Raw genomic sequence first — 25,675 nt, 5'->3', positions numbered from 1 at the left:
ACTTTCAGTTTGCTTCTGCTAATGGCTTGGGAAGAGCAGCAGAAGATAGCTTGAGTGCTTGAGCTCCTGCCACCCGTGTGGGAGACCTGGATGAAGCTCCTGGCTTCAGCCTGCTACAGCCCTGGCCATTGTGACCATCTGGGGAGTAAACCAATAGATGGAAGGTCTCTCTTTCCCCAACCCCCCTACCCCCCACCTCCCACCTCTCTGTAACTCTGCCTTTCAAATACACAAATCTTTTAAAAAGAGTTTTTCTCTCATATAACCATGGTGTAGCTACCTATTTCAGTACATTTAATATTGATCCAGTACCTTTATCTACTCTAATCTGTATTCCAATTTGTTTAGTTGACCAAATAATGTCCTTTATAGCATTTCTTTTCCCTTCAGAATGTCTATTCTAGGGTCAGGTATTGCATTTAGTTGTCATATCTTTTTATTCTACTTGAATCTGGGACCATTTCTCAACCTTTCTGTTTTTTGAGATTGCCATTTTTTTGCATTATGCATGCATGCCTCCCCTCCCTTTTTGCTATACAATTTTTAGTTTTCATTTTATTTGCAAAGCAGAGAGACAGAGACAGATATATTCCACCCACTGGTTCACTCCTCAAATGCCTGCAACAGCTGGAGCTGGGCCAGGTTGTAGCCAGGAACCTAGAACTCTACCAGGGTCTCCCAAGTATTTGAGAATCCAAGTATCTGAGCTATCACTTACTGTACACAGGGTGTACAATAGCAGAAACTTGGATCAGAAGCTGAGGAGCCAGAACTTGAGGTAGGCACTCTAGTAGAGGATGCAGGCATCCCAAGCAGCATCTTAACTGCTGCACTAAACACCTGCCCCCTTGTTGGTTTTACAGTGGTTTCTCAGTTGGTCTCTGGAGTTTTCTCAAAGGTGTTCTAGTTCATATGTTGTTGTTAGGGTCTGTGGGAGAATGAGCGCCTGAAGCTTCTCAGTCCTTCATCTCTTCTGTTTTGTTTTTTTGTTTGTTTGTTTATTTATTTTTTGATAGAGTTAGACAGTGAGAGAGAGAGACAGAGAGAAAGGTCTTCCTTCCATTGGTTCACCTCCCAAATGGCCTCTATGGCTGGAACTGCGCCGATCCGAAGCCAGGAGCCAGGTGCTTCCTCCCAGTCTCCCATGCGGGCAGGGCCCAAGCATTTGGGCCATCCTCTACTGGCCTCTCGGGCCACAGCAGAGAGCTGGACTGGAAGAGGAGCAACCGGGACAGAATCCGGCGCCCGTATGGGATGCCGGTGCCGCAGGCGGAGGATTAACCAAGTGAGCCACGGCGCCAGCCCCTCTTCTTCTTCTTCTTCTTCTTCTTCTTCTTTTTTTTAATGCTTTCTCTTTTGAGAATGATATTTTGGTGTTAGGGGAAGACAGGAGTTTATAATATTGTTTGGAGGGGTCTGCCTGTGTCTTAATTCTCTTTCTGTTGGCTCCTTAATTTGTCTGCTTTTTTCTTTCTTTTTTTTTTTTTTTTTTTAAGATTTATTTATTTATTTGAGAGTTAGAGTTACAGGGGCAGAGGCAGAGAGGTCTTCCATCTGCTGGTTCACTTCCTAAATGGCTGCAGTGGCTGCAGCTGGGCTGATCTGAAGCCAGGAGCTTCTTCCAGGTGTCCCACATGGGTTCAGGGACCCAAGGACTTAGGCCATCTTCCACTGCTTTCTCAGGCTATAGCAGAGAGCTAGATCAGAAGAGGAGCTGCCAGGACCTGAACCGGCGCCCATATGGGATGCCGGCACTGCCTGTGGCAGCTTTACCCTCTATACCACAGCGCCAGCCCCATGCCTGCTTATTTCCTTCTTTCTGTCCACTGCATTGTCTCCAAGGGGTACCACCTTTTCTCTGTATATTTGATTGTTCTCCAGACGTACTGCTTCTGAGACTGCCTGGTCTCTCCTGTAGTCAGTTGCCATGAAATATCAAAGTTGTGACCTCTGCTCCTTATTATTTGGCATTCAGTTGGACCTTCCCCCCATCCCCTGGGAGTGATTTGGTTTGTGCTTCATCTATTTCCCATGCCACTTGATGTTTTTCACCGCCCGCCAAATCTGTTAAGCTTCTGCCTTGTTTTTTGTTTTTAACTCAGAGGCTTGCAGTATTGTGCAACAGTGAGAGTGCTGTTGGAATTAAACTTAATTCTTTATATAGAGGAAATTTGAAGGTTGTAGTAATCCCTATTGCTAGGTAATACTGAAGGTAAGGGTAATATGTGAGTTTATTTATTTTCCTTATGGATTTTGTGTCTTTTCTCGAGGTTGTAGTGTCACCAGTTCCTCCAGACCTGGCAGTCAGCCACATATTACTTTTTCACATGCGTAAAAGGACAGCCATTTTTTATATTATGGCTCACCCCAGCAGCCACAGTAGAGTAGCAGGTTCCTGTCTCAACCAGGCAGTGCTCTTCTCTGCAGGTTCTTGAGCAGGCTAGAGTGGAAATCCCCCAGTTTCCCTTCAGCATTGTTGAGTTCTCGTTTGAGCCCTTTTCACCCATCCTCACTGAAGAGATGAACAGAAGGGTAAGTAGATGGCTTTTGAATGACTTATAACTTTCCAGAGTTTTTCTGTGTGTATTTTAACAGAAAAACAAATTTTTATAAGAATGGGAATCAGACTATTCATACTACTTTGTAACTTTATTTTTCATTTAGTTGCCTATCTTATATATCTTATGTCACTATATATCTTATTCTTGTTCCTAAAGTCTGCATGTTATTGCACTGTTTGATATACCTATTATAGCATTTGCGCTTTGTAAATTTTTGCTATTATAACTAATACTGCAGTGAATCCTTCTATATATTTGGCATATATATGTGTCTAAATATTCTTTAGATGGTTTTATCCACGTTTTGACTAATGAATTTTCTTACCACATCCACCTCTTCACTATATTGTTCTTTTCCTTGTAGATGAGGCTTAAGTGGACAGAGATGTCAACTGTCTATGCTGGGCCGTTTAGCAAAAATTGCGATCTCAGGGCTTTGAAAAGGCTGTTTAAGAGCTTTGGTCCAGTCCGGTCAATTACTGTTGTTCTTGAAACTCATCAGGTAAGGCGACCAGAAAACTCAAGATTTTGACCTTTTAAAAAGTATTAGAAATAGAGATCACTTCTAGAGCCATTAAGATAGCAAGTATAGTGAACTGAGCTTGTCACCAGCTTGAGTGTGAAATATACTTTGATGAGAGCAGTTGTTGACCCACGAGAATTATATCCATTATCCAGAATTGCCAGGTTTCCTGTTTTTTTGAGAATCTGTCAACTTTTGCATGTTAGCTCCAGTTTTCTGAAATGTCAGATAAGCCAGAAAATATGTCTGCTGGTTGAATATAGCCTATGGACCTTCTTATTGTGACTCTAGCTTTAAACGATAAAACAGTCTTTAAAAAAGAGCAGTAACTGCGCCGGCACACCAGGTTCTAGTCCCGGTCGGGGCACCAATCCTGTCCCGGTTGCCCCTCTTCCAGGCCAGCTCTCTGCTGTGGCCCGGGAGTGCAGTGGAGGATGGCCCAAGTCCTTGGGCCCTGCACCCCATGGGAGACCAGGAGAAGCACCTGTCTCCTGCCATCGGATCAGCGCGGTGCACCGGCCGCAGCGCACCTACCACGGCGGCCATTGGAGGGTGAACCAACGGCAAAAGGAAGACCTTTCTCTCTGTCTCTCTCTCACTGTCCACTCTGCCTGTCAAAAAAAAAAAAAAAAAGAGTGGTAACTTCCATATCGTGGGACGGGTCTAGGGCTTGAGTGGGCTGTAACTGCAAAGTAGGCTGTTAGCTAAGTACGATATGGGGAGGGGATTAAGGGAGAGCTCTTGTTATTGTCGGTATCTTAGGTAAGTTTTGTATATTGTGTTTTTTATTTTCATAAAAGCTTTTAGAGAGTTTAATTATTTTTACTTTTTAAAAAAAGAATACTTGTGTGTGGTTTTAAAAAGGCATATTTGTTCAAAAAGACTTAACAAGTAAGTCTCCATTTTCATGGTCATATTCACCAGTAGTTAAAGACCAAAGTTGATATATGAAGCAATTACAACGTTATAAGCACATTGTATACAGATGAAGAAAACTATGATGAGAAGTAAAAATAGGAATGCTATAAAGAATATATATAAAATAATATACGATGACTTATGATGGAGGTATCCAAAGGAAGGAACTAGATGTCTGGGGAAAAGGAGATAGGGAAGGCATTTTTGTTGCTTTAGAACAGGGGTGAAGGCCGGCGCCGCGGCTCACTAGGCTAATCCTCCGTCTGCGGCACCGGCACAGCACACGGGGTTCTAGTCCCGGTTGGGACGCCGGATTCTGTCCTGGTTGCTCCTCTTCCAGTCCAGCTCTCTGCTGTGGCCCGGGAAGGCAGTGGAGGATGGCCCAAGTGCTTGGGCCCTGCACCCACATGGGAGACCAGGAGGAAGCACCTGGCTCCTGGCTTTAGATCAGTGCAATGCGCTGGCCATAGCAACTATTTGGGGGGTGAACCAATGGAAAAAGGAAGACCTTTCTCTCTCTCTCTCTCTCTCTCTCTCTCTCTCTCTCTCTCTCTCTCTCTCTCAGTGTAACTCTGCCTGTCCAAAAAAAAAAACGGGTGAAAAACATCCAGCCCTTAAATGGCCTGCGAAATCATTTGGCCTGGCCCTGCCAAGGCAACCACAGGTAAATCTGTAGCAGGCTAACTTTGAAGTTGATAATTTTGTATGGCCTGCAGATGATGTCATAAATATCCAAATGGCCCCTAGCAGAAGAAAGCTTCCCTTCCCCTGCTTTATAATTTGGAAACTAGGCAACTATTAAACTTGTACATGAATAACTATTAAAATGAATTGGGTGGGCAGGGGTGTAGTGGTTAAGCCACTACCATTAGGAGTACTCTGTTCTTGACTCCAGCTTCCTCATTACAGCTCAAGGACTTGGATCCTTGCCACCCATGTGGGAGACCCAGATGAAGTTTCCAGCTCTTGGCTTCAGCCTGGCCTGATCCTGGCTATTGTACATATTTAAAAAGTAAATCAGAGCTTTGCACAGTGGCAGTATCGTAGCCAATGAGGTTTATCCGAGGCGCGATTATTGCTAATTAAAGAGTAAATCAGTATCTCTCTTTCTGTCCCTCTGCCTCTCTAATAAATAAAAAATAAAATGAAGCAAAAACATAAAAGACTTCCAAAATGAGCTAAATGTAGGATCCTAGATATTTTAAAATATGCTTTTCTAAAATGTTTTATTAATGTCTTTTCAGTGGCTAAAAAAATAAATAAAAAGATTGTTCCTGACATGATGGACTGGGAGATGGGAAAATTGTGGAAAAGAACTATAACCTCTTCCTATAAGTCTTTCTGTTGGCTTTTTTGGGTAAAAAATATGAGAGTATTTAGGAAAATTGATATAAAATGCATTGTTTTTTCATAACACACATCTTCCATGACCTTTTTGGAGACACTACAGATGCATGAATTTTTTTTAAAAATTGCAAATAATTTTGTTTTCATTTTTCATGAACTTTTTGAAGTACCCTCATATAACACAAAATTTACCTTTTTAACCATTTCTGAGTGGCATAAAGTACATTGATAATGCACAGCCATCACTACCATCCATCTCCAGAACTTTTTCATCATCCCAAACTGAAACTCTATTTTATAACTCCTCCTCATTGCTCCCTTCCTCCACCCCTTGGTAATTAAGGATTGTTTTACTTTCTGTCTGAATTTGCCTCATCTTTATACCTCATATAAATGGAGTCATACAATATTTGTCTTTTTGTGTCTGGCTTATTTCCCTTAGCGTAATGTGTTCAGGGTTCTTCCATGTTGCAGCACCTCTTCCTTTATTATTCCTGAATAATAGTCCAATGTATGTACATAAATCATTCTGTATGTCTACTCATTTTTCAGTAGACACACAGGTTGTTTCCACTGTTTGGATTTTGTGAATAATGCTTCTGTGAACATAGGTGTTTTCCATTAGGTTGCCTATATACCCAGAAATGGAATCGATGAATCAAATTGTTAATTTTTTTTTGAGGAACCATAAGTGTTTCCCATAGTGGTTACACCATTTTACATTCCCATCAGTAAAGAATAAGGGTTCTCATTTCTCCTGATCCTCATTGATACTTGATTTTTCTGTTTTTAAGATGGATATGAAGTTGTATCTCATTTGGTTTTGATTTGCATTTCCCTAATGATTGGAGAAATAGCTACACAGGTGTTGCCTTTTTTTTTTTTTCTTTTTTAATTTGAGTGACCAAGGAGTTACCATCCACTCTTTTATTCCCAAAGTGCCTATAATGACTGGGGATGGGCCTGGCCAAAACTAGGAGCTAGGAACCCAGTAAGGGTCTCTCACGCCGGTGACGGGTACACAAGTATTTGAACTACTTCAGCCATCACTACTGCTTTGTGGAGTCTTCCTTAGGAAGTTGGAGTCAGGAGCCTGAGGCAGGAATCAAACCCAGGGACTCTGATGTGGGATGTGGGTCTCTAAACTGCAGTCTTAACTGCTAGGCAAAATGTCTTCCCCTCTTCATATTTTAAACAGATTGTTTTTGTTGTTGAATTGTAGGATTCTCTATGGAGTCTAGATATCAATCTCTTATTTAGATTTGTGATTTGTAAATATTTCCTCCCCAAAGGGTTGTCTTTTGACATTGTTGAATAGTGTCCTTGGTTACACAAACATTTTTAAATTTGGTTGAAATCCAATCTATCTTTTCTTCTGTTGCCTGCCTTTGGTGTCATATTCAAGAAATCACTGCCAAATTGCAGGTCATGAAGTTTTCCTGTGGGCTTTTAGCATTTCTGTGTTGAGGCTGTGACTCAGATAATCATGCAGATTTATTCGTGAATCATCAGACAGAAAAGCAGACCATTTGTGTGTGTGTGTCTTTTTTTTTGGTGGGGGGGGGGGCAGGTAGAGTTATAGACAGTGAGAAAGAGAGACAGAGAGAAAGGTCTTGCTTTCATTGGTTCACTCCCACTACAGCCGGAGCTACGCTGATCAGAAGCCAGGAGCCAGGTACTTCCTCCTGGTCTCCCATGCGGGTGCAGGGGCCCAAATGCGGGTGCAGGGGCCCAAGCACTTGGGCCATCCTCCACTGCCTTCCCGGGCCACAGTAGAGACCTGGGCTGGAAGAGAGGCAACCAGGACTAAGACCCGGCACCCATATGGGATGCCGGCACTGCAGGTGGAGGATTAACCAAGTGAGCCATGGCGCTGGCCCCAAAGCAGACCATTTGAAGGTGTGATCTATCCAGTAGGAGAACTTAGCCTCCCACGTTAATAGGAAAGCTGCTTAAAATCAAACTAACAAGCAAGTGGGACTGTCTGTGACTTGTAGTGATGCCTTTATTGAATAATAAATATTTTGAAAAGCAAATTGCATAATAGGGAATTTGTTAGTGTTTTCCCCATACTACCCAGGTCAGTGGGCTTCAATTTTAAATGATAGGGGCCATGTTGTGGCATAATTGTTTAAACCACTGCCTGCGATGCTGACAACCCCCTTGAGTACCAGTTCAAGTCCTGTCTGCTCCACTTCCAGTCCAGCTCTCTGCTAATGCTCTTGGGAAAGCAGCAGCAGATGGCCCAAATCATTGGGCCTCTGCACCCTTGTGGGAGACCTGGATAAAGCCTCTGGCTCCTGGCTTCCACCTGGCCCAGCCGTGGCCATTGCAGCCATTTGGGGAGGGAACAAAGGATGGAAGATTTATTTCTCTCTATGTCCCTCTCTCTAACTCTGACTGTCAGGTAACTAACTAAATACATCTTAAAATTTTTTTCTAAATGACAAATCTTAAATTTCACTAACATTTACCGTCTGCATTCTCTGTCTGGAGTAGCATGGCACGGGCATCCATTCTAGTGGCCGTGGCCATTATGGTTTGGATCCCTTTCCCAGCCCCTCTTGCAGACTGAGCTGGAAAGCAATGAGGAGGAAATCTTGTCTCTCTGCAGCCTCATCTCTGTGTTCAATATGAAGTTCTGGAAGCTGCCCAGCTGGCCATAGAGTCCTTGGATGGCATCCTGGTGGAAGGCATTTGCATCAAGGTAGGATGGCCCAGAGGAAGCCAAAAGCAGCCCCTTCACTCAGGCCTGGTCTGGCACAGCCTTTATTTTCAGCACTCCAAGACATGTAAGAAATACCCTGGAGAAGCGCAGGCACAAGACTTCCTGTTCTGAAGGAAAGTCTTCTGCCAAGTCTGGCGTTCTCCTAGCAGTGACCTCAGACTTAACAGCTTTAATTCTTGTCAAAATCAGCCCGGGCTGGAGTGGGGTCTTCCATGTATTCTTTATCACTACTTAGGCCGCAGATGATTTGTTCTGGTTGCCCTTTCCTTCAGCTTTCAGGGACATCAGGTGGTTCTATTTTGAAGTTCCCTATGCAGATAGAATTTCAATGAAGGTGACAGAAAGTAAACTGAATAGCATATATTTCCATGAAAACTATGTATAGTTATGTATTTATCAGCTAGGTATCACAATTCTGTGAGGTGGTTATCAGTAGTCTCTGTGTACAGATTGGAAAAACCAGTTAAGTTACTTGCTGGTTTACAGCAGGCCTGAGGGTTAAAGTGGTGACTTGCCAGTACTAACTCCTCCTTCTCGGTCAGGTGCAGAGGCCTGTGACTGAGCTCACCCTTGACGGGGACACCCTTGTGAATGAGCTGGAACTAGATTCTGAGAACCAAGGTACTATTTACCTGTCTGGAGTGAATGAAAACTTCAAAGACTGCTTGTTGCAGCAGTCCAGCCTCTTCCTTGGCTTGGAAGCTGTGATCTTGCCTAAAGACCTTAAAAGTGGAATGCCGAAAAAATACTGTTTCCTGAGTAAGTCTCTGCCGCTGACTATAGCTTTGGGGATGGTGATGTGTGAGGTCGGAGAAGGGAGAGGCTCACCAAGCAAGCTCTGGGCTGGACCAGAGCAGCAGCTCCTCATTCTGCCTTCCCATGGCTCTGGCTGGGCTCCAGCTTAGGTGGTGATCTGTTATCTTGGCCCTTGCTAACAGAAGGTGGGGGTGTTCTTGCTTTCAGAATTCAAAACTTTTGGCAGTGCCCAAAGGGCCCTTACCATTCTCAAAGGCAAGGAGTGGAAGCTGAAAGGCAGGCATGCCCTTACCCCAAGGCACCTCCATGCATGGCTCAGGGGCTTACCGCCTGAATCAAGAAGCCCTCCAGGACTTCATGTCATACCTCCCCCATCAGAACAGCAGTCCTTGCAGGTGAGTGAGGGAGTGTATTGTGGAGTTATAGAGGGAAGACAGCTGCTCTAGTTTGTTGGCTCTGTGCCTTGGTCTTCTGTTTCTGGAAATTAGGAGAGCTCTGCTCAGTGACACTTAACCCTTTATATGTTTAATTGAATGGCAGAGATAGACAAATAGGCAGAGATCTCCTATTTGCATATTCACTCTTCATATGCCCACATCAGCCAGGCCTGGGCCATTCAGTAGCCAGGAAATCAGTCTGGTCTTTTCTGTGGGTCATAGGGATCAAACTACTTGAGCCATCTTCTGGTGCCTCCTAGAGTGTACATTCATAGGAAGCTGGGTTCAGGAGTCAAGCCAGAACTCAAATCCACGCATCCCAGGCAGTCTTACCTGTTCACGCCAAACACCTACCCTGACACTTAATCAATTTTTTTCTTTCCTGGCCCCAGTCTTACAGCATTTCCCAGCTCCCTCCATTCTTGGCCACATGGATTTTTCTGCCACATCTCTGATACGTTTTACCCCATCCATACCTGCTAAAATTAGGATTTTAGGATTCAAGGTGGCTCTTCAAAGGACTTTGAGGGACTGAGGCAAGAGACTGGAGAGCCACACAAATCTTCAGTGATCTAGTCTAGGATTTCTCAAAGTGTAGAACACACAATAAATTTTCATTGTCATAGATCTACTCTATTTCTAACACTCACTAAAGAAAACTTACTGAACCTATGATTACATCAGTAGTATTACTAAGACAAGGCTCTGGAAGAAATGGACTCACATTAAAGAAAAACATGAGGGATACAAAGGCAGGAGAGTAGAGATAGAAGGTAAATAGCTGAAGCTTGAGAAACCCTGTCCTAGTCTATCTACCACACCTAGCTGATGAGAAATAGAGGCCAGAGCTGGTCAGTGACTTTCCCAATATCAATGTATGAGGTTATTTTTTGTTGTTGTTACTATAAGGAAATACCTGAGGCAGGTTAAGTTTATAAAGAAAAGAGGTTTATTTTATTTAGCTCACCATTGTGGAGCCTGAAAATGCAGAGAACGTAATGCATGTTCTGGCAAGGTTCCCCTCTTGGCAGATGGCAGTGACAGAAGCGTGTGTATAGGGAAGAAGAGATCACATCACCCACCAAATAGGAAGCCAGAGAGACTGAGGGCATTCACCCAAGGCCTCGGGACCCCATCTCCCAATACCACAATACAGAGGACCAAGCTCCCAATATTTGAATCTTTGGGGAAAAGTAACACCTAGCTTTAGTTTCACAATGATAATTAATGGCAGAGGTGAGGCCAGAGATAACATCAGTGATGTGGCTCCCCTACCAAGGGGCCCCAGATGATGTATCTGGAGAAAAAAATGACCATTGCCATCCTCCTTGAGGAGGTCACAAGCCAACTTGGGTATCTCAGGATGCTGGTTGCATGGAACACTTGAAATGTGGGCTCCAGCTCCAGGAAGGGATTTATCCAATGCCTTTATTCACTGGGATCTGACGGCCCTGGAGCCTGAGGAAGTGTTCAGCCCCTGTATGTGTGAGCCTGAGAGTGCTCTGAGTGTTGACATGTGGATTTGATCCTAGACTCTGAAGATAGCAGCCTGGCGCTGGGGCCGGAAGATTGAGAAGCTGTACCGCAGCCTGTGTCCAGGGACCCTCTGCCTCGTCCTGCTGCCAGGAACCCAGAGGTAAGGCTGAGGTGGGTTATCTTTGTGGCCCCTAGATTTAGCTGTGCAGAAAGACCTTTTGCTGATGTCCAGACATAATGAGGACTTCCATGAATCATCTCTTAATCTTCATAGTTCTAAGATAGTCCCGTTCACATTTTTGGGTTCTTATATTACTACACTTAATGGTTGCTCAAGGAGATAGCTCATCCTGTTTAAAACCACAGGTCTTATCCTGTAGCCCCTCTGGGTAAGTAGTAACTTCCTAACCCCACTTGAGTAAAAAAGATCAAGACGTCCTAGGACAAGGCCCAGGCTTAGGTGTAACCAGGGCCTGCTGACCCTTCTCACTTACCGGAGTATGTTCCTGCCCTTTCCCCTATTGCTGACTCTTGACTTTTAAGAGAGAGAAGGGTCTGTTTCACTGATTCTAAGCCTGAGCAACACTGGAATAGGACTCTGGGCCCGGTTCCAGTTCTGTCACCTATCAGTTGGAAGTGGCCAAGCCATTGCTGACAGAGATCTCCATTTCCCTTCAATAACTTGAGTGATTTGGAGTAAATCAAGTGATTTTAAACCCTTTTAACTGTAAACACTTTCGTTAAAGAGAAACTGATGTTAAATGTTAAAGCATAAAGACAAGCAGTTCTGGGAATGAGTGGGTAGAAGCATGAATGAGTATATAGATTGGAGGAAGAGAGTGGCTTTTTTTGAATAGTTGGAAAAAAAAAATCACTGGATTGTGGTAAGTTCTAAAAAGGCCCTTAAGAGTCTGACATTCTAGGCAATGTCAATATTAAGGCAATATCTCAAGCCTTAAAACCTGAATCACAATTTCTTATAAAGTTTTTATATTATGCATCTGATGGCTACTAGTGATACCATCTACCTGCAACTTGAAAGAACTGCTATCTGAGAAGCAAAAACAAATATGTGCTTATGCAGAATAAAAAATCTTACAGTTTAAAAGGCTGACAGCATTAGGTTAAAAAGTGACCAGAACTGCCAGTAGAGCTTTTTGGTTAAGAGCAAAGGCCCTAGTGTACAGACTTGCTCTTAGCTAGCTCTTCAGGACCAGTACATATGGAGGTAAGGAGAGAATCGAAGACTGGATCTTCATGTTTATAAGCAGAATACTTAGATTGTAGTCCCCTATTTTATAAGTAAACTAAAGGAGTGACCCAAAGTATTCTTCTTTAAGTGGTCTGGATATTCCACAAAGAGTGAAGGCTCGACTAAAGGGAGTGTTGAGGTCAGTAGCAAAGAGGCTTAGGGTTTGACAAAGGCAAAGATTCCAAATCAAAAGAATAGGAACTTTTGGAAGCACCAAGTAACTCCTTTCATTTAGAAGTTGTACTCTAGCCATGTGGAGCTGCCATCATGCCTCCAGCAGATACCCTTGGTAAACCATGTGGTTCAGGAAGAGGCAAAGAGAACAGGTCTCCTCAGGCTGAAGGCCTGACTCAGCTCTTCACATTTCCAGTAGCTGCTGAAAATAATATTGGAAATATTAACAATTGCTATAGTTTACCTCCAGAATCCATAAGCATTAGATAACTGTGCTAAATGCTTTTATATACATTTTTGGTTGAAGACATTAGAATTCCTGTAGAAAAAGTCTCAAAGTGACTTGCTCAGGTCACACAGCTGTTAAGTACATGGTCAGGATTTGAACCCTGTTGCTCTGACTCCAGATCCACTCTCTTGCTGTTAGTGCACCAGTCCTCCATGTCCAAAAGGATAGTGCTTGCTAGCTTCAGTGTGGATAGTAAGTGGAGACAGATTCTGTATTGTCTTTTATTTCCTCCTTTGCTTTCAAGAGCTCAACTCTAACCTAATACCATGAATGTTCATCACCAAGTGGCACGGAACTAGTATGTTATTAGGTGACTCCTGAATTCTATGTACTGTATCAGGTGTTTTACAACACATTATTAAATTAATGTTTTATAAAGGTTTTTAAACAGTTCCTGGCACACAGTAGGACTGCAGGTGTTTGAACAAAAGACAAGATTCTTATAGCAATTTACAAGGAATCTGGTGACCAATTGCCCGTATTGAAATTCTGGTTCTGCTACTTAACAGGTATACCTGTTGAGCTAGTTATATGTTGTCTATGAGCCTATTTCTTTACTTGAAAAATGAAGATAACAGTTGCACCTACATCAGTGAGCCATCCTGAAGGATTCAATGAGACAGTGCTTAAACTACCCTTGGCCATCTAGTAAGTGCTGAGTGTGCTGGCCATCATTGTCTGTAGTCCTCAGAAAAGGCTCTGACACAGTAACTTCAATATTTAATAGTTTGGTAGTTAAAGAAATGAGGCTTGGTTGAGATATGTCTCATATCTCTTTAGGTAACAGAGCTAGGATTTGAATGTAGGCCTCTCCATTGAGCAGCTTTCCATAAAACTGCTTGCCTGTGGCTCCATGACACATAACACATACTCAAATAATTTACCATTCAGTCGGCCCTGTGAGTAAGTCTGTCTTCATTCCTCATTTATTGCAGCATTCATGGATCACTCTCTGGCTTGGGACTCATGGGCATAAGAGATGAAGAGGAAAGCACCATTGCAAACATGTGCTTGTGAGTCTGCCCACCATGTCCTGTGCACCATTTCTTACCCTTTACGGGCAATGGCAGAGAAGGTGGTTAGGCCACAGCCTCTCCTGAGGCCTCCGTCCTTTCTATGCAGAAGCGTTTGTGGAAAGTTGCCATAGGGATACTAGCTATGTCATCAGGAGTTTAGTTCATTTATATGGTATAGTCAAATCTTTAATAAATACCTATAAGTTCAAACATTCCTCATCTTAAGACAAGGTGGGGAAAGAACAAGTGTGTTTCTTGTGTCACTGAGTTTATGTACACAGATGCTTGTTTCATATAGCACTCTTATAAAAGGGTACAGATAAGCCAACAAGGAGTGATTTCACCGTGGTGAAAGCCCAACAAGTTTTGTAGTCTGTCAAAGTTGCAGTATCTGCAGTGAAAAAAAAAAGGTTTTTTTTTTGTTTGTTTTTGCTTTGTTTTTAATGATTTATTTTGCAAGTTAGAGTCAGAGAGAGGGAGGGATGTCTTCCATCCGCTGGTTCACTCCCCAGATGGCTGCATTGGGAAGTGCTGGGCAAGGCTGAAGGCAGGAGCTAGGAGCTTCATTCCAGTCTCCCACGTGGACACAGGGGCCCAAGCACTTGGGCCATATTCTGCTGCCTTTCCCAGGGCATTAGCAAAGGAGCTGGATCATAAGTGCAGTGGCCAGGACATAAACAGGCACCCATATGGGATGCTGGTGCTGCAGGTGGCGGCTTTACCCCCACAACACCAATTTTTTTTTTAAAGCAAATTGTTACCATTGACAGATGCTACAAAACTGAAAGTAAAAGACAGGCTAAACAAAATCTGGCAAGTTCACCACAGCTTTTTACAAACCCTGGGAAGCTCATTCCAGTTCCTTGTTTAGGATTTTTTTTTTTTTCTTCAGATACTCCTGCAATGCCACTCTTCCCCAGTAGGTGCCTCCATTACATCAGCTCTCCTCCTAGGAACTGGAACCACAATTCAGTAAAATCCACTTTTCTGCTTTTTAATTGACTTTCAAACTGATAATATGCTGTGTTGGAAAGGATATGAAATACAGGCACACAATTCCAAAGCCAGTAACGATATTAACTGCTGTCCAGAAAAGATGGACTAATGTGGCATGCAGTATGATCAGAGCAGACACTTTGTAAATTGCTCGTACACTGAGACTTGGCAGTTCCACTTGTCAAGTACTACCCTAAGCTAATAAATTTCACAAAAACATGTATGAAGGGGGCACCAAAGAGTTATCACAGTGGAGTTCTAATGACTGTGTGTGCATATAAATAAAATCTGCAGTGGAAACGACCCGCAAGAGGCAGCAACCATCAGGATTCAGAATGTTGTGACTTTAAATCTCAGCTGTTTTACATATTACTTGTGTACTGTGCTCAGGATAAGGGTACGTATGGGATGACTGCAAACATAAATGATATTATGCAGTCACGGGTTGGTATAAAAAAGTGTGCAGGACTACAGAATTGAATAGTTTGAGTCCATTTTGTAGGGAAAAATTTACAGAGCTGTGGCATAGTCAGTTAAGCTGCCACCTATGACCCCAGCATCCGATATGGGCACAGGTTTAAGTCCCGGCTGCTCTACTTCCTGCTGATGCTCCTGGAAACACAGTGGAACACGGCCCAAGCCCAAGTACTTGAGCCCCTGCCACCCACATGGGAGACCTTGATGAAGCTTCTTGGCTTCAGCCTGGCCATTGTATTTGGGGAGTAAACCAGCAAATGAAACATGTCTTTCCCTCTCTTTGTAATTCTGCCTTTCAAATAAAATAAATCTTAAATACACACACACACACAAACACACACACAGCTATGCATAGGCTTGGAACAAGATTGGCAAAAGGTTCTACCAAATACATTCCTGCATGGAGACTGGACTTTTCTTCCAGTATTCAGCATATACTGCTGCTATGGTCAGAAAAAAATTCAGAAGGTTGAACATTCGGGGAAGTGTGTTTAATCTTTTAAATGTAGCTTCTTTAAGATCCGGCCCTAGAGAAGCCAGAACTGAAGAGCTGCATTTTGGATTGGGCCGCTAGAATTTGAACAAGACCCTCTGTCAGGTACACTGCCAGCCTCAGCTGCGAGGCCCCCAGAACAAATTGAAACTGACAGCGTTGCTGGCTTCCCTCCCACCCAGCTGAGCGCCAAAGCTCTGAGAGCTTACTTGCTCTTTACCTCTGGATGCTCCAGTCTTCAAGGACAAGTAAGTCCCTCCCTTGGATACCGACAGGCCTGGTTTGGAGCTTCGGTTCTGCTTCTGAATATTTTTGGGTGAGTTCCTTAACCTCAACCTCATTTGGGCCCATTTCCACAGCTGTATAAACCGAGGATGTATCTACTTTAAGGGTGACTGAAACGTCAAAGATCCCGCTTGTTGGCAATGACAGAGTAGTGGGCTCCGTGTGAATCAGTCCCCCTTTCTGTGCCTCGGTTTCCTCATCTAAACTACGTTGGGGGACAATCCAGATTGCGTGCTCAGTAAATGACAGTAGTTTACTGAGGATCACCGCTGGCATGCAGGAAGAGCAGATTAGGGTGCCCTACACCAGAAGCATACCCTTTGCTCGCAAGAAGAGCTAAGGTCATTTCCTTTTCTCAGGTGCGTGCGACTGGAGGTTTCCTCCGGGCCCCAACTGCAGAATCTGTAGAAACAGAAAAGGACCTGAACCACAAGGCCTCCAAGATTTCAGTCTGCACACTCTGTTCTTTGGGCTGATGCTCCCACCTTTTGGAAGCCAAGGCTGCCAACTTGGCCTCTTGCAAAACACACATTCCACTCATAAGTGCGTTTGTGCATTTTTCCTCCCACACCCTTAGAAGCAGCCAATGCAGAGCTGCCAAAGCAGCTGCTGGAGAAGCAGCTTCTCATTTGGGGTGAAAAAGCAACTCCAAGTTTTTACAAAACTCTTCATTTAGGCCTTTAACATACTACCACCATTTTCTGGCCTCCTTATCCAAGGTAGGATTGTTCAAAACTGTAATCCATGTTCAATTTCATTTCTTTTTTGTCCTTTTTGTAAATAACTTCTTTTTATAAAGGAAGTTCATTTAAGTGAAAATTTTGAAAAATTCTGAGAAATTAAAGCAACATCTAAGCACACCACCCAGAGTTCATGACTGCCAACATTTTGCAGTCTTTTAATCCAAACTTTTCCATCACTATTCAAAAGCTGCTTTTAATAGCTATATAATATTCCAACATTGATGTCTGCTATAACTTCTAAGACAACAGATGTCCTTTGTTGACACTGAGGTTCTTCTCCAAGGATCCTGTCAATTCTATCTTTGCACATATGTCCTTATGCTTCTAAAAGAAAATTACTGGTGTAGAGGTATAGCAAGTTAAGCTACCTCCTGTGACGCCAGCATCCCATATAGGCGCTAGTTTGAGTCCTGGCTGCTCCACTTCCCATTCAGCTCCCTGCCAATGCACCTGGGAAAGCAGCGGAAGATGGCCCAGGTGCTTGGGCTCCTGCCACTCAAGTGGGAGACAGAGTTCCTGGCTTTGACCTGGTCCAGCTCTGACTTTTGCAGCTATTTGGGGAGTGAACCAGCAGATGGAAGACCTCTCTCTGTAACTCTGCCTTTCAAATAAATAAATCTTAAAAAAACAAATTACTGTGTTAAGAAGCAGGAATACTTAAGGTATCTTTTAACTCCAAAAAGCTTTTTAAAAGTCTGTTACATTCAAGTTTTTGATAATTTCATAGGTGAAGAAAAGTTTTCTATTGTAGTGCTAATTTTTATTTACTTGAATACCCTTTAGGTTGGCATCCAACTTCTTTTTCTATAAGGTTTTTGGCCAATTTTTCTTAACTGAGTTGTCCATATATATTTTGCCATCTTTCTGTCGGGAAGTCAAGGTCGTTTTTCTGTACTGACTGATTTGTATCCATTTGTTCATTAGCAGGAACCAGAGCTGGGCACTGAACCCAGGTACTGTTTTGCCTTAATGCTTAGAAAGTCCCAACTGACAGAGATCAATTTAACATTCATTGACAAGGTTATGCATTCATAATTAATTTTTCATGTATACCCTTACTTCTCACATTTACTTTAGCATATACTAACAACTTTCTCACAAATATTTAGCTTTCTTCAATTTTCTGTCTTTACTTACCAATAAAGGAGGGTGCTCTCTTTGAGTCCATCTATGTTGAATCCATATTCTATCTTATCTTGGACTGGTACTACATATTTTGTGGATCTATATTAAAATGCGGTAGTAATTTCACCAGCAACCACCCCAAATAAGCCCAGGGTCCATGGAAGAGTCCCATCAGCATGAATTACAAAACACTACAGAGTAAAAATGTTTTTGCTGACTGCATTGGTGCTGCTATATTCCAACTACGACTTTCTCAATGTTTCTGAGGCAAGAGACTGAATAAAGTTAGAATACCACACAAAGAATGTTAAATCCAGATGGGAGCCTTAGGACTTCAAGATAGGATAGCCTAAGAAGTCAAAGTAAAGGAAGGGGAAAATGGGCCAAACCTCTCCTTTCTAGGCAGACTAACCTTCAAACTGGATCAAAACCCAGAGCTAGGGGCTGGTGTTGTGGTGGGTTAAGCTACAGCTGGCATCCCATGTTGGAACACTGGTTTGAGTTTTGGCTGCTCCACTTCTGGTCCAGCTCTGTGTTAATGTGCTTGGGAAAGGAGAGGATGGCTGTAGTACCTGCAGCCCCTGCCACCCATGTGGCAGACCAGAATGGAGCTCCTCACTCCTGGCTTCTGCCTGGCTATTGGCAGCCATTTGGGAAATGAACTAGTGGATGGAAGATCTCTCTCTCTCTCTCTCTCTCTCTCTCTCTGCATTTCAAATAAATCTTAGAAGAAAAAAATAAATCCTATAGTTAAAGGGATGATTTTCAGAGTCAACCCAGCCAGGTGCTTTGGCAAATGGTTCAGAGAGCAGGGAAGAGGCCAGTGCTGCACTGACTTTTCTGTACTGTTCTGGACCCCAAGCAGTGCCTTCATTACACCTTTCTTGCTAAACAAAGTCCATCCCACATGCAGTTAAGGTCTTCTGACAACCATGTGAAGAAACTGCTTGCCCCTCATCTAACTGAAAATTGGATTTTAGTCATAGCCCATATATTATCTAATTATATTATAGCCATAGATAATCCATATAGTACACATAGCTATATGTATCATATTCGAGCTCTAAGTACGTACCAGAATCGGCAGTCTTCTTGTTACTCCTCAAACTGTTTACAAAGCTTTGGCTGGGCTTGATTACTCAGAAGGCTCAAAGCACAGAAGCAGCCCAGGAGCCAATGGGAGTAAGTACATGGCTGGAGGAACACTTTTACTTTTGAAGTAAGAAAGTCACCTCTGGATTTCCTTTCTGACTGCACCTGATGCTGACCTTGCTAATACGGGGTGGGGGTGGGGGATCCAGTTCATTTCGGAAGCCTCAGAAACCTTGACTCCTGAGTCCTTTGCAACTGGAAGAAAAAGTACATTCAATTCCACGACTGGAGTCGTTATTTTGAGGATACCAACATGAAGCTGGGAATCTAGGGAAGAGGAAGTGCATCAGAGCCTCCATCAAAGACATGAGTAAAAGGGCTGGTCATTAGTTTTCCAGAATATAAACAATAAATAGAAAAGATAATGGAAGGAAGATTGGGGTCATAGTAGGCCCTTGTAATTAGGCTTCCAGAATTTTGAGGCAGATGGGAATCTTGGAGATCATGCTAATCTAAGATCACATACAAACTTGGCAGAAAAAAGCTGAGCCCCTCACAGGGGCAGTGACTTGTAGAAGTTCATGTGTGACCATGCTGGCCCCTCTCTTCTTGTCTGTTTGCTTCAGCTAACATCCTTTTGGAGACTCAAGAAAGTCTGTTGCTCTTCGGTGTTTTATAAATACTTTCTTTGAAATCTATGAGTAGAAGTCTCTTAATTTGACAGATGAGTAAAAGGCAATTTAAAAGTTCACTAACTTGCCAAGGGTCATTCAGCAGTGGCATCTGAATGATCAGGTGCCCTTTGTCATGATCACTGCCAAACTGACAGATCTAGAAGCCGTGGACTTCAGAGTACTCAAACTCATTTTTTGACGCCCAGGGGAATTCACATCAGTTGTCCAAACTATTTAGTCAGTGGCCCAATAAGAACTGACTTGCTCTGTTGCATATAAGTACTGAGATCCTAAAAGCAGATGTGGGACGCCAACACAGCCATGTTGGGAGTCCAGGGGTCCTGTACCATCTGGGCTATTTCAAAGCACTGCCTTGTTATCTAGTGAGTTTGTAGAGGGTCCTCGTGGATCAATCTTGCCCCCAGAATAAAGTCACTTTTTTTTTCTGGCAGAAATGTCAATAATCAAGTAAACAAATTTATTAAATCCAACAGCAGATAACCTTCCAAATAAAACATCAAAGAAAAAAATAATGTAGACATCAAAGACAAAAATATGTGTAACAAGTTAATAAAAATATTCAAGGGGCCATTTGAAGAGTGCAACAGTGCAGAGAACACAATCAAAAGTATAACTTTTGTCAAGTTTGTACAGCCTCAAGAAATACACGCTGGTCACAAACCAAGAGGGATCCACAACAGTGGGGGAGGGTCACATGAGCAGTGGACTCATCACCTCAACAGCTTAAGGCAGGATATCTGTAGGACCAAACCATCCATGCCCCATTTGCCTATTGCTTCAAATTCCCCCTTTGAAACTTAGAACCATAGTCATTAGTGCAACAGGTAAGAGCAATTAATCACAGACTTGAGAGCTGGGGGCCAGAGTCAGAAGACACTTCCAGAGCAACTATATGTGTTGGAAGCAGAGGGACACAACAAACAGCTGGCTTCCTTTGGCAACATCAAAGATTTGTGTGGACAGCAGTGAGGAAAAAAGGTGGGCGGTGGACAAGCGAGTATCTGAGAGCAAGCTGGGTTTCTAGCAAGGAATGGGGAGGACAAGATGCCCCAGCATCTGAATCAGAAGCAGAACCTGATGTTTAATGCAAGCCATCTTGGCTTCTGCAACCAGGGCTCAAGCATCAATTTATTTTCTTTGAGAAAGGGAAAAAAAAAAAAAACCCTGCTGGTCATCACTGACATGCAGCCCCAATCCAAGTGAAACTGGATAGATGCCATAGTTACAGCTTACAATGGGAATAAACTTGAAGGGGGCAGGTGGGAACCCCCTCAAAAAGACTCAGAAAACATATGGAGTGAGGACAAGCAATGTCACATGTCCTCAAATGAGTCCTGGGTAACACATTTCAATAACTTTAATAGTCCTTTTATAGCCATTTAAACAATATACTGCTGGAGTCCTCCAAGGAAGACCTTTGTCAGTTACCAAGATATTCAAGTCCACCAAGGAAGACCTTTGTCAGTTATCAAGATATTCAAGTCATCATTAACCAAACATAACAGACACAAGAAAAACAGCAAGCCACCAAAAAAAAAAAAAAAAAGAAAAAGAAAAAAAAGGCAAACCAAAAAACAAAGAATCCCTAGGAGCAGCTCTTTTTCAGTCCTTACCTTAATAACAGTATAATTGACTCTACCTTTGGGCTTTACTACACTGAAGACTTCATTTGAAATATGGCAAACCCAACAGTCCAAAATATAACCTGTTTTGTAAACTTTTAGACAAGTCTTAACCCCAGTAACTTCCCCGCTGTAACCTCCAGCACCAAGGACTGAATGTTGGCAGCAGCTCCTGGGAGATCAGTACTGTTTCAGAGACTAATACTGTGTGGCTTAATCCTTTCTTCCTTTCCAAGAAGGCTGGTTTATACACCTTCCATGGGGAAGTTTAATACTGAAAACACTGTCTTGTACATTTTCAATTAATTTCCCTGGGCCATGAGGTTTGGTTGAAATTTGGATCTTCACTCACCTCTGGATTTTTCTTCTTCCCTTATCAGAAGAGTAGACATAAGTTCCTGGACCTAACACAACATATGAGCACATCCTGCAGGATGAGGAAGAACTGCTAAGGCAAGCAGCTGAAACAACGAAGTGCTATTAGAGGAGGTGGGGTTAAGAATGATACACTCAAATTTGGCAAGGATTAAGGAGAGAGCAATTCAATGAAGCAAGACTTCATCTCATACCAGCTAATAAATCGTTAAAGGAGCTCAAAGCCATTTGCCAAAACCAAGTAATTTCCCAATATATGTGAGTATATTGAGTTTATTGTCGTTACCCTGGGATGCTGCCCATTTTCAAAATGGCATCCATATCTGCCCCTGGTCGCATCACTCTGGAGTCACATAACATTGCTAAAGTGAGAGGTGCACTGGCCTACCCGAGGGGCATGCATTTGGCTGCCTCCACAAAATGTCTGCTTGTTCATTCCACAGCAAAGCTGTTTCTAGGTTGAGAAGAACAGGGGCTTTTCAGTTCTCAGAAGATTATCTATAAACCCTACATTCACCCCACCTTGGATCCCTCTGTAGAAAAATCTGCTTTGCCTGTGATCCTGAAAACAGTTGCATACTGACCCAAACCTACTGAATTCATTGCTGAGGAAGGAATTCAACCAGGAAGGAACCTTAAGTCCCTCCCTGATTGCTCCCTTTTCTGGTTTCTTATTTGCATTTTTGTAAAAAAAAAAAAAAATCATCAAAAATATAACCAAAAAATAAATAGTTCTTTTGTAGGGGAAAGAGATGCTGAATAGTTCATTTAAAAAAAAACAGGAACCACCCACTAATGCACCTAACGCATGGAATGCCTTCTTGAAGGATGGGCGGAGACTCTCATTTCAGAGTCGCCTGCGTTGCTCTTTTGGGCTCTTCCTTCCCATCTGTGCTTCTGATCTGGTATGGAAAAGGCCTTGTCTGGCTAACAGCAGCCTGTGTTTTCCTTCGCTTAACCTCTACAAAATCCAGAATTAGGAAAAATCAGGAGTTGCAAACTAGCTACAATTAAAGATGATAGTCTGGGTATGTCTACCTCATCTTGAATCTTATTGAGCTAGAACAAGGATAGAGTCCTGACCTGAGGCTCCAACTTCAGCTTTCCAGCAGTCCTGCTACCCTGCTGTGACTGATCTACCCCTCTAGGAGGGGCAACTGTCAGGATTTTTCTAAAATTCCAATTATTAATATGTTCCCTATGTCAGTATCAATTTTAGAAAACACTGGCTGCCAAAACCTGAAATAATTATCTTTGTAAAGATGGGAGGTCAGGTAGGGCTACTAGCAAAGGAACTCAAAACATGCAATTCTTGCCCAGGCTGAAAACCCTAAGTGTACCTGGGGGACAGGACTGCTTACCAGAGAAAACTAAATGCTTAATAGACAAACTCTCATTACCTTAACAGCATACGTATTTTAATAAGTTTTTATTTAAAAGATTCCCTTTTAAATCTGTTCCAAAGTACTAGAAGCTGAACTGTACAAGTTCCTGCCACCCACCCGTCAGTACAGTTTTTTGAGGACATTTTTTAAAAATTGAAAAATAACAAGAGGACCCTCTACTAAAAATCAGGTAGGACCAGAGTCAGCTCCTCAGGCCCCTGTGGCAGTCTGGCCAAAGCTGGCCTTCTGGAGCAGGTGTGTGGAGGAGCCTGGGGAACCAGGCCCTTGTGAGGAAAGGGCCGTGCGGATTCATGCCATCAGTGAACACGGTCCAAACGCAGATAGGAAAGCCTCCGTTATGACGTCCCCTGGCACTCTTAGACTTTATACATTGAAGGCAGCTCCCTCTTTTATGGCCAGTTTTAGCAGGCAAAGAAATGAAGGAATATAGATACATATATGTGTATATATATATATTTTATATAGGTAAAATATATACATATTTTATATATGTATATATACATATTTGGGGGAAGGGAAGGAGAGGAGGGTCATGTAAACCTAAACAGTCATCACATTACCCCAAATGAGCCTGACATTAACAAAAAGAATAAATAACTCCTGGGGGGTAAGTGACAACACGGGTGCAGCAAGAAGGGAAAGGGCACACGTTTACCTCTTAAATACACTTTGATATCTGTTTGGCAGAGTTCAGGCCAGCCCCAGGCTTCTGCACTTGCCAGACAAGTAAGCTGATGATACACAAAGAAAGGAAAATTAAGGAGAAAAAATAATTCAAGCAGAGCTCCATACCACAGTTTTCCTTCAAGTCAGCTGGCCGGCAGGCACCATATTCCGACCACCAGGAACAGAAACTTTGGCTCCAAAGCAAATGAAAAAACAAAACAAAAAAAAAGTATTTCCACTTAACAACATGAAAATACAGAAACTTCATCAACGAAAGAAAACTATCAAATAAGTCTACTTCCAGCAAAACTGAGGTAGCACTGCTTTCTCTGTATTCAATGCTTAAGTGGTTCTCAGTACAATGTGTCCAAAAAAAAAAAGAAAAAACACTGCTCACTTGACTGACAGGTGCAGCATGTTCATGGATAAACTCAACATGAAATGCAGTAGGTCAAAGAAGGAATGAGCAAGAAGTGAGGGAAATAAGGGTTTTGGATAAATTAGCTTAAAAGGGAAGTTATCACCAGACTACACAAACGCTCTTGACTGGCCTCAGCTCCCCAAGAGCTCTAAACTTGTCTGGAAATTAATGCAATGTGGTTAACAGTTAACACTGCTACTCAAATCTGTGTAAATCTTTAAAAATAATTATTACAACCTAAATTCAACCATGTAAACAGCACTACACACAGTACAGACCTGCCCTGAAAAACAGTATGCAAAATTGAGATCTGGCACTGTATCATTTTGTAATGTTAATTCAACCGAACACTCCCATTCCCCCCACCCGGCTCTATACTGGCCCCCACCAAAAAAAAAAAAAAAAAAAAAAAAAATCATCCAATTTGTGCAAGAAATGGCAGGCTTATTCTATCTGAAGGCTTCAAAAAAAGATACACAACATGTAGCCAGGTTCAAATATTTTGGAGGATTACCCCCCCAAAAAAAGAAATAACCAAAATAACCAAAAAAATGAAGAAAGTGCCTAAAACATGATACAGCATTTTAGAGCCCTTTCAGATACAAGGCAGAGAAAGGTGTAAAGTAGAAAAATCCGGATCTTCAGTAATTTCCAGAAAGGTCCAATTCCTTGGTTGGCTGCAGGGCAGCAGGCAGCTCTTTGCTGCTGCTCCTGGGACAGAGCCACTAAGTCTGCTCCTCGGGACACAAGCCCTCGGGCCCTGAGCTGAGTGCACCTCTCCCTTCCCCTTCTCTTTTCCTTCGCTCCATTTCCCACTCCACAAAGGTATCAAAGAGACTTGGCCAGGCCTCATCTTCACTGTAGTTGCTGAGGTCGGGGCCAATCACCTGAGTGAAGTTAAGGAACATGTTCCAAGTGTCCCGGGAGATGCCCTTGATCCCCGAGGGGTTCTCTGTTAGGAAGTTTAGCCACTGGTCCAATACTGGAGGGTTGTTTTGAGTGAAGACGAGTTTCCACAGGGCAATGGCTATTTCCCGATGCAGTGACCGCTGCCCTTCTTCAGAGTCCAGGCCAAACTGAAATGTAAACCGGTAGAGATCCTTGAATTTATCCTCCTGTTTGGCTTCTGTTAAGAGGCTAGGGAACCGCGCACAGATCCCGTCAATGCTGTCTGCACTTATTGCCTTGCAGCCATCGAAAAACTCCTTCCTGCAACAGGAAGAAGGCACAATTAATTATAACCAATATTATTTACCGAGGGCAACAGAGTATAGTAATCAAGAGTGTGGCACTGAGGCAGGATGGCCTGGATCAAATGCCAACACCTCCACTAAGTAGTCCTCCTTCCTCATCTGTCAAATGGTGAGTAACCGTTACACCTCACCTGGCAGGGTTCTGGTGAGGGGTCAACATGTTAGCACGAGTACCACGTGTTTCCAGCACTGCCAAGCACATGGCAGGCAGCTACTCTGCTGCTCTGCACTGGTAATGAGGTTGCAGCCTCTTTCTCCTGGATGGAGGAGCGTTCCTGCCTCCCTTTTGATTCTCTCTGGGTTGTTTTGGTATCTTTCTGGTGACAGCCAAGGGAGACTTCTGGAGCCCAAGATTCAGGATGAAATTTAAGTCTGCCACCAGAGATAAAAGCTGTGCTATTAAAAAACAAAACTTGCGTCCACATATTGAACATCTTTGTAACACTTTCAGCTGACAGCACGGTTTCACACCGGATCTTCCTCTCTGGGACTGCTGTACCCACCGAGATTAGGGAGTCCAGGTCTGGAGGGTGAGCTACCTGGGGGCAT

General features: G+C 43.0%; 2 protein-coding genes and 1 non-coding gene across 9 annotated transcripts in view; 2 read left to right on the top strand and 1 right to left on the bottom strand.

The window, feature by feature from the left end:
- The window catches only part of REXO5 (RNA exonuclease 5), a 38,184-nt gene extending 22,021 nt beyond the window's left edge, over positions 1-16,163 (top strand). For 2 of the 4 annotated variants that reach the window (XM_062179694.1, XM_062179696.1), the window contains 7 exons: positions 2,428-2,532; positions 2,926-3,063; positions 7,964-8,056; positions 8,620-8,836; positions 9,041-9,228; positions 10,803-10,906; positions 13,397-13,478. In XM_062179694.1, the coding sequence (XP_062035678.1) occupies positions 2,428-2,532; positions 2,926-3,063; positions 7,964-8,056; positions 8,620-8,836; positions 9,041-9,228; positions 10,803-10,906; positions 13,397-13,478 (927 nt within the window). Of the gene's footprint in view, positions 1-2,427; positions 2,533-2,925; positions 3,064-7,963; positions 8,057-8,619; positions 8,837-9,040; positions 9,229-10,802; positions 10,907-13,396; positions 13,479-15,625 lie in introns of those variants that run through there. The other 2 variants (XM_062179693.1, XM_062179695.1) reach the window with 2 other exon arrangements.
- LOC133751122 (U4 spliceosomal RNA) lies at positions 5,024-5,164 on the top strand. Its single transcript, XR_009864757.1, has one exon. It is a non-coding gene; the product is annotated as a U4 spliceosomal RNA (small nuclear RNA).
- Positions 16,164-19,292: 3,129 nt separating the features above from the next.
- DCUN1D3 (defective in cullin neddylation 1 domain containing 3) overlaps positions 19,293-25,675 on the bottom strand; it is a 40,852-nt gene continuing 34,469 nt past the window's right edge. For all 4 annotated transcript variants that reach the window (XM_062179970.1, XM_062179971.1, XM_062179973.1 and 1 more), the window contains exon 3: positions 19,293-25,082. In XM_062179970.1, coding sequence (XP_062035954.1) covers positions 24,599-25,082 — 484 coding nt within the window. In that variant the 3' untranslated portion in view covers positions 19,293-24,598. The remainder of the gene's footprint in view (positions 25,083-25,675) is intronic.

The sequence above is a fragment of the Lepus europaeus genome, chromosome 21 (genome assembly GCF_033115175.1).
Source record: "Lepus europaeus isolate LE1 chromosome 21, mLepTim1.pri, whole genome shotgun sequence".
Classification (NCBI taxonomy): Eukaryota; Metazoa; Chordata; class Mammalia; order Lagomorpha; family Leporidae; genus Lepus; species Lepus europaeus.
This window is presented reverse-complemented; position numbering and strand designations above follow the sequence as displayed.